This window comes from Alnus glutinosa, chromosome 6 (assembly GCF_958979055.1).
Source record: "Alnus glutinosa chromosome 6, dhAlnGlut1.1, whole genome shotgun sequence".
NCBI classification, from domain to species: domain Eukaryota; kingdom Viridiplantae; phylum Streptophyta; class Magnoliopsida; order Fagales; family Betulaceae; genus Alnus; species Alnus glutinosa.
This window is the reverse complement of record NC_084891.1, coordinates 12,670,986-12,679,203: the sequence shown is the minus strand read 5'-3', so window position 1 is coordinate 12,679,203 and position 8,218 is coordinate 12,670,986. Positions and strand designations below refer to the sequence as shown.

Sequence of the window (8,218 nt, the reverse complement as noted above, 5' to 3'; positions counted from 1 at the left end):
CCGACTCATAGATGGTCCCTGGTTCAGTCTTTTTGCAAGGCTAGATAGCCTTTCTTTTTGGGACTACCCTATTGTAGTTCATCCTACTTAGCTCAAGACATTACTTATGATCCTTCAGTTATATGTATATATTTGGCTTGTATGACTATCTTGCCCTGTGAGGCATGACTGTTATTACTGTTTGTATAATTATACTTACTGGCTTATTATATATTTTGAGGTATTTCAGTAGTAGCTTTGACGTGTCGATCTATTCCCAAATCTGTATTACATTTATTCCATTGTCAATAATTACCTCTGATAAGTTAGTAATGTCACGTGAAAATTCAAAAATTTTCACTTACGCTTTTCGTAAAAGCGGGGCGTTACAGTTTGGTACCAGAGCGGTTTGCTCTAAGGACCTTAGATTTGACCTTAGCATAAGATCTAGGCACACAGAGCTATAGGAACACAAAAGTATTTTTGCTTGAATATATATATGCTAGATATTAATTTGAATTTCATGAGTTAGAATAAGAATAAAATAACTCGCTTCAGTAGATAGACGTATATGTGCACTTAGAATTTTATTGCTTATAATCATTGTTTATTTGAGTAATTTTGAGTGTTATAATTGTTTATAGCATGAATTGTTTATGAAATCTTTATCAGTGACTGATTGTTAAATAATTAGGTTGTTAGCTTTATTGTTTGGTTTTAAACATTATATAGTCGCTTAAAGAAAAATGATAGTATTCTACAAATGTGGAATAACTGTTCCTTTAAAACACAGAATCATGCCTCCTAGACGCCGTCCCCTCTGTGACTCTAATCGTGTCCCTCATCCTAAAGAAAATGGTGAGGAAGATCTGCCACCCCCACCTCCACCGCCACCATTCAATGATGGCATACACCCAGCTTTAATACAACTTATAGCTGACACCACTAGGCATCTGGCCGAAGCAATATCACGAATTCCGCGACCCAATGAACGAGCCGAACCCATAGGTTGTTCATTACGCGATTTTGCTAGCTATCACTTTCGAACTTTTGAAGGAACGGAAGGGTCGACTGTTGCAGAAGCTTGGCTCACAGATATAGATGTACTGTACACTACCCTCGGTTGTAAAGATGAGCAGAAGGTTCAGTACATTGTACTGCAGCTGACGGGTGAAGCTAAGAGATGGTGGACTACAAGGAAGGTGCTACTTGGAGGAGGAACAGTAATTACTTGGGAGATGTTTATGGAAGAGTACAATCGACGTTTTTTCCCTCGATCTCATAGGCAACTACAAGCGATAGAATTCCAAAATCTAGTCCAAGGTGACCTGACTGTAGAGCAATATTCCTCCCGATTCATGGAGCTAGCTCAGTTCACAGCCAATCGTATCCCTGACGAAGAAACGAAAGCGGAACGATTCGAGAATGGCCTCAACCCTCGTATCAGGGAGAGTGATTTGTCTGGAAATAAAGGAATACGCCAGATTGGTAGAAGTTGCGTCTCTAGCTGATAGATGAATACGAGAATCAGCCGCGGCATATGAATTGAAGAAACGTTCGAAGCAGCAGATGACTCGCCCAGTCAAGAGGCAGGCTATTGGAAGTGGTTCTAAACCCACTATGGGTAAGAGCTTCCGGCCAAAGATCAGCGACCGAAAGACTATCTGTAGTAAATGCTCAAGGATCCACGAAGGAGATTGTAGGCACGGAACATCCACTTGCTTTAGATGTGGAAAGCCTGGACATTTCTTGAAGGACTGTCCTATGAATACTGCAGAAGGAACAAAATCTCAAGGAAGCGGAGCACAGGCATGGGTATATTCTGTTATGCCTGGAGGAGAAGAAGAAGGAGTCGAAGGTGATGAAGAGGATGCGGATGTAGTAACAGGTACCATTCCTCTATTCGGTAAAGTAGCAAGCACTCTTTTTGACTTAGGTACAACGCATTCCTTCATATCATCTACATACGTTAAATTGTGTAGCATGACTCCTCGACCCTTGAACAAAAACATAATTGTGGCCACACCTACTGGGAATGTAGTTACTTGTAGGAAATTCATTGAGAACTGCCCTATCATCATAGGAGATAGAGTCCTACCGGCAAACCTAGCAGTGTTTCAAATGTTAGGTTTTGATGTAATTTTAGGAATGGACTGGTTGTCAAAGCATTATGCCAATATCGACTATAGGAAGAAAGAAGTTATTTTTCACTCTCCAAACGAAGAAGAATTCAAATTTTGTGGATCTCGAGTACGAGCCACTCCACCTCTTCTTTCTGCAATTCAAGTAAGGCGGTGCATTAGCTGTGGTGCGCAAGCATTTTTAGCCTATGTTAAGGCGGAGTCGGAAGGAGAACGTAAGCTGGAAGATATACCTGTAGTGCGCGATTATCCCGACGTTTTCGCCAAAGTCACAACTAGATTGCCACCTGATCGAGAGATTGAGTTCACTATCGATCTGATGCCAGGAACTCAACCCATTCATAAAGCACCATACCGTATGGCGCCATCAGAATTAAAGGAGCTGAAGAAGCAACTTGAAAACTTGGTAGACCGGGGTTTTATTCGCCCTAGCGTCTCACCATGGGGAGCACCCATTCTGTTTGTAAGGAAGAAAGATGGATCTTTGCGTATGTGCATTGACTACCGCGAACTCAACCGAGTAACAATCAAGAACAAGTATCCGTTGCCGAGGATTGACGATCTCTTTGACCAATTGAAGGAAGCTGTGATATTCTCCAAGATTGACCTTCGATCGAGGTATCACCAGCTTAAGGTAAAGGAAGCAGACATTCCAAAGATGGCAATACGTACGCGTTATGGACATTACGAATTCTTAGTCATGCCATTTGGAGTGACTAATGCACCTTCTGTATTCATGGATCTAATGAATCGGGTGTTTCATATGTACCTTGATCAGTTTGTGGTGGTGTTCATAGATGATATCTTAGTTTACTCTGCCAATAGCAAAGATCACGAAGAACACCTAAAGACAGTACTGAGCATCTTGAGAGAGAAGAAGCTTTTTGCTAAGCTCAAGAAGTGTGAGTTTTGGCTGTAGGAGGTCTCATTCTTAGGTCACGTAATTTCGAAAGATGGAGTTGCAGTTGACCCAAGAAAGATTGAAGCAGTGACAAATTGGGAGCGGCCATCGAATGTAAATGAGATACGGAGTTTCCTAGGTTTACGGGATACTACCGAAGATTTGTTGAAGGTTTTTCTAAGCTTTCAAGACCTTTAACTGCTTTAACAAAGAAGAATGCTCGATTCATCTGGAGTGATGAATGTGAAGAATGCTTTCAAAAGCTGAAGCAAAGGTTAGTATCTGCACCTGTCCTGACCCTTCCCAAGGAGTCGGAGAAATTTGTTATCTTTAGCGATGCATCTTTTCAAGGCCTAGGTTGTGTGCTCATGCAGCAAGGCAAGGTGATCACCTACACGTCAAGACATCTGAAGGACCACGAGATAAATTATCCTGTGCATGATTTGGAACTTGCAGCCATCGTTTATGCATTGAAGATTTGGAGACATTACCTACTTCAAGAGACAGTGGAAATCTACACCGACCACAAGAGTCTCAAGTACATTTTCACACAAAAGGAATTGAATATGAGGCAACGAAGGTGGCTTGAGCTAATCAAGGATTACGATTGCAGTATTATGTACCATCCAGGGAAAGCAAACGTTGTAGCAGATGCATTAAGCAGGAAGTCGTGTGGTAGAATCTTAAATTCTATCACCACCCCAGATCAACTGGCTCAACGTGTTAAGGTGATCCAATTGAACGTTGCGAAGGAGCAAGCAGTCTTAGCAACTCTGGTTATTCATCCTCTAACTTCTGATAGAATCAAATCGGCCCAGGAGAATGATCTTGAAGTGCAAGGATTGATGAGGAAGGCTAATCGCAACAGCGCTTCTGGATTTTATTTCACGGATGACGGTTTGTTGAGAATGGGTGACACTAGGATTGTTATACCTAACGATGTGGAGCTGAGAAGAGATATCTTAGATGAAGCTCACAAAACACGATATACGGTTCATCTAGGGAGTACCAAGATGTATCAAGATTTGAAGGAGAAATTCTGGTGGCAGGGAATGAAGCAAGATGTTGCTGAATACGTGGCCCAGTGTCATGTATGTCAACAAGTGAAAGCTAAACATCAAAGACCTGCAGGGCCTCTTCAACCTTTAAGTATCCCGGAATAGAAGTGGGATCAGATTGCCATGGATTTTGTAATAGGCTTACCAAAGGCACCCGGTGGCCAAGATTCCATTTGGGTTGTGATTGATAGGCTTACCAAAAGTGCTCATTTCATTCCATTTCATATCACTGACCCGGTACCTAAGTTAGCTGAAATGTATATTAGAGACATCGTCAGATTACATGGAGTGCCAGTCTCTATTGTATCTGACAGAGATTCCCGATTTACTTCTAGTTCTGGAAATGCTTACAAGATGCATTGGGAACTAAGTTAAATATTAGCACTGCATATCATCCTCAAACCGATGGACAATCAGAGAGAACTATTCAGATTTTGGAAGACATGTTGAGATTGTGCGTGCTGGACTTTAAAGGTAAGTGGATTAAATATTTACCTTTAGTCGAATTTGCCTACAACAATAGCTTTCAGGCGACTATTGGAATGGTACCGTATGAAGCGCTATATGGACGGAAATGTAGATCCCCATTATATTGGGATGAAGTGGGTGGAAAATATCTCATCGGGCCAGAAATGATACAAGACATGAAGGACAAGATCTCTATTATTCGGAGAAGGATGCTGACAGCCCAAAGCCGACAAAAGAACTACGCAGACAAGCACCGTCGTCAATTAGAATTCAATGTGGGTGACCTTGTCTATCTAAAAGTCTCGCCGATGAAAGGAGTAATGCGGTTTGGCAAGAAGGGGAAGCTGAGTCCAAGATTTGTAGGACCCTTCGAAGTTAAAGAAGTGATTGGCCCCGTGGCATACAAAGTTGAGTTACCGCCAGCTTTATCTGAAATCCATAACGTCTTCCATGTTTCTACTTTGAGAAGACACATTCATGATCCGCGCCATATCATAGACTTCGAGCCTCTCCAAGTTCAAGACAATCTCAAATACGAAGAATTGCCAGTTCAAATTCTTGATCACAAGGAGCAACGACTAAGGACCAAAACTATTCCTTTAGTTAAATTCCTATAGAGAAACCATGATGTTGAGGAAGCATCTTGGGAACTTGAACATGAAATGAGGAACAAATATCCACATTTTTTTTTAGGGTTGAAAACTCTTTGCGGTATTTGATTAAAATACTTGCTATGTTTTTAAATGTCATACATTTGTGTTATGTATTTGTCTTGATTTTCAGGCATGGATCCGGAAGGGAATCCTATGCCACCTGGTTTACCATTAGTGCCTCCTGACGTTCCAGAGGACCTACCGGCACCTGCTGATATTCCTTTGGAGCAGCCAGCAGCCCCAGGCTTGTTTGCATTGGGACCTATTCCTTTGGCTGTGTTTGATCCCGTGGGAGAGCTCATGTTACTGCAGCAAACTTACTTTAATAATCAGGCTCTTAACGAAGTAATACTTGATAGGATGGCACAGATACACCATGAGATGGGATGGGATATTCCGATGGAAAACTTTGCCCCTGAAGATGAAAACCAACCGGAGGCGGAAGCTCCTTTTGATCAGGCAGAGGAGATTCCTGTGGCACCACCCATGGATATTTTCATTGATGAAGACGATGACTAGGTAACAAGAAAGAAATTATTATTTCTTGATTGTTATTAGATTATATTATGTCTATTAGGATTGCAAATTTCGAGGATGAAATTTTTGTAAGAGAGGTGGGATGTAATGCCCGGAAAAGACACCATACTTAAGTCATTGATATATCTGCATACATAAGTATAGGGCTTAAGAATTGCTAATAGTCTAATAAAATTATATAGTTATGCATGTAGAGAGTTGGATCAGTGAAGTTAAAATCGATCGAGTGACTTCCTGGTCGATCGAGCGATTATAGGTCGAAGTCGATCGAGCGACTTTATTATCGATCAAGCTACTTCACCCAGTGCAGTGCAGTTTCCGTTAAATGCAAAAATTGATTTTTCCACCTAATAATTTGGGACCCACATGTTGTACTTGATGCCAAATGATCATACCCATATTTAGTTAGCCTAGTTAGTCCATTTTGGTTGAAACCCAACTAGATTTCCTTGGATATCATGTAATCATAAACTAAGATATGGAATTGTCACCTATGAGATTTGAGCTATGAATTTGAGGTATTGGCTGGCTCAAATCCGGCCATTGAGGTGTTGATTTGTTGGTTTGATCTCAGCCCTTCAAGAGTACTATATGTAGGATGCTTGGGGAGTTGATTTTCATGAAGAGGAAACCAAATTTTAGCCTAAACCCTCTCTTGTTCTAGTGCTGTAGAAATAGCACGAAAATCCTCCCATTTCACCTCACTTTCCAGCACCTAGCAAGCCAAATTTAAGCTCCAAACCACCCTCATTCTCCCACAAAATCAGTAGTGAAATATGAGTAGAAACCACCTTTGATTTGAGACTAAGAAGCCAAGCTTTTCAAGTGGAATTCTCTTGGACAGCAACTCTCCTCCACTCTTTAAGTCATTAGAAAACTTTGGGTGAGAATTTTCTCCCTTAAACTTCTCATAGAACAAGTAGTCCTATTGTTATTTTGAAATTGTGATTTGCTCTTGCTTTTAATTACGCACATATATGTATGTTGTATGAAAAGTTAGCTAACTTATATTATGGACATATGAGTATATGTGTAGGCATGTGGGTGAGTGTTTACTACATGAGATAAGTAATTTGGAATGGGTAAATTGTGTTCTAAAATGGTTCAAGAAATGTAAGTGTGAGAGTATATGTGTTGAGGTTTTGATATATATATATATATATATATATATATATATATAATAAGAAATAGGTGTATAACTTTGTAGGAATATATATATATATATATATGTGTGTGTGTGTGTGTGTTTGGATTTACTAACTTATAATGTGTATATATATATATATATATATATTTAGAGAGAGAGAGAGAGAGAGAGAGAGAGAGAGAGAGAGAGAGATATGTGAGTGTAAATATTAAGAGGAAAGAGATGAATTTGTATTTAAAGAAAGGAATGTGTTTCCAAATAATTATGTGTGTGTTATAAGGATGTGTGAATTAAAGGAAGGCAAATTCGTATGTGTACTTGTTAAATGACATTTGTATTCTTGTTTTTAAGGTATGTTATGTGTTAACTGATGCCCTAAAGAATGGATAATTATGGTAGTACTAATATAAGAATTGGTAAGTAAGCACTAAAATAAATAAATAGATACGAGATCATGTGTAAATCTGTGGCCGTTGTAATATCTAGGAAGAGATATGGTAATAATAATGTTTTCATAAATGCTTTATTAATCTATTATTATCACATGGTGATTATTATGCAGTTGTAAAGGAAAATATTTGGAGCAGAAACTAGTAAGTATCTCTATACTTACTGAGGACGAAGCTGGTTGATTTTTCCTATAATATTATGTTTACTGTTTTATTTACTTGTTTGCGCATGTGGCTTTTCATATTTTATTATTTTTAATAATTTGTCTAATAACAAGCTGTTGGATCTAGATCCACAGTGGGTACATGAGGCTTCACATGAGTTCCTAGGTTCTCAGTGAATGAGGAGGTACCTGAAAAGAGACTAATAAATACAAAAACTGGTGTACCTAGGTCACTAGGGAAACCGAGGTTTCCAGGAGCCTAGGCTCCCAAAGAAAATAATTAAAAGTTAAAGGGGAGGAAGCCCAGGCTTCAAATAAAACGCTAACCGTGCCTAGGCCAACAGAGGAGTGGAAAAAGGGAAATATCTAAAACTCTACACTTAAAACTGTCATTGCTTTATGATTACGTTTATGTTCATTTTATGTCTATGATTCGCGATCATAGATTATATTTTGCATATACATGTGATTATATGGCCTTTGCATTGTGTTGCATTAATTAAATAAATCAGCACTCAAATTATTATTGGAAACAGTGGACTCACTTTAGTGTTTATGTTGTTGTCTTCTCTTTGTATGGTATCTTGTAATGATTCAGGCTATGAAGAGGAAGAAGAATATCAGGACTATCCCGACTCATAGATGGTCCCTAGTTCAGTCTTTTTGTAAGGCTGGATAGCCTTTCTTTTTTGGACTACCCTATTGTAGTTCACCATACTTA

The 8,218-nt window shown here is 39.4% G+C and overlaps 1 protein-coding gene across 1 annotated transcript; it reads left to right on the top strand.

Annotated features, from left to right (window-relative positions):
• The first annotated feature begins 776 nt into the window (after positions 1–776).
• Positions 777–1,490, top strand: LOC133871535 (uncharacterized). The gene has a single exon (XM_062308969.1). The coding sequence runs from the start codon at positions 777–779 to the stop codon at positions 1,488–1,490; it is 714 nt and encodes a 237-aa protein (XP_062164953.1).
• Positions 1,491–8,218: the final 6,728 nt, after the last annotated feature.

Coding starts and splice junctions, on each gene's coding strand:
- LOC133871535 (XM_062308969.1), top strand. CDS start 777: ATGCCTCCTAGACGCCGTCCCCTCTGTGACTCTAATCGTGTCCCTCAT.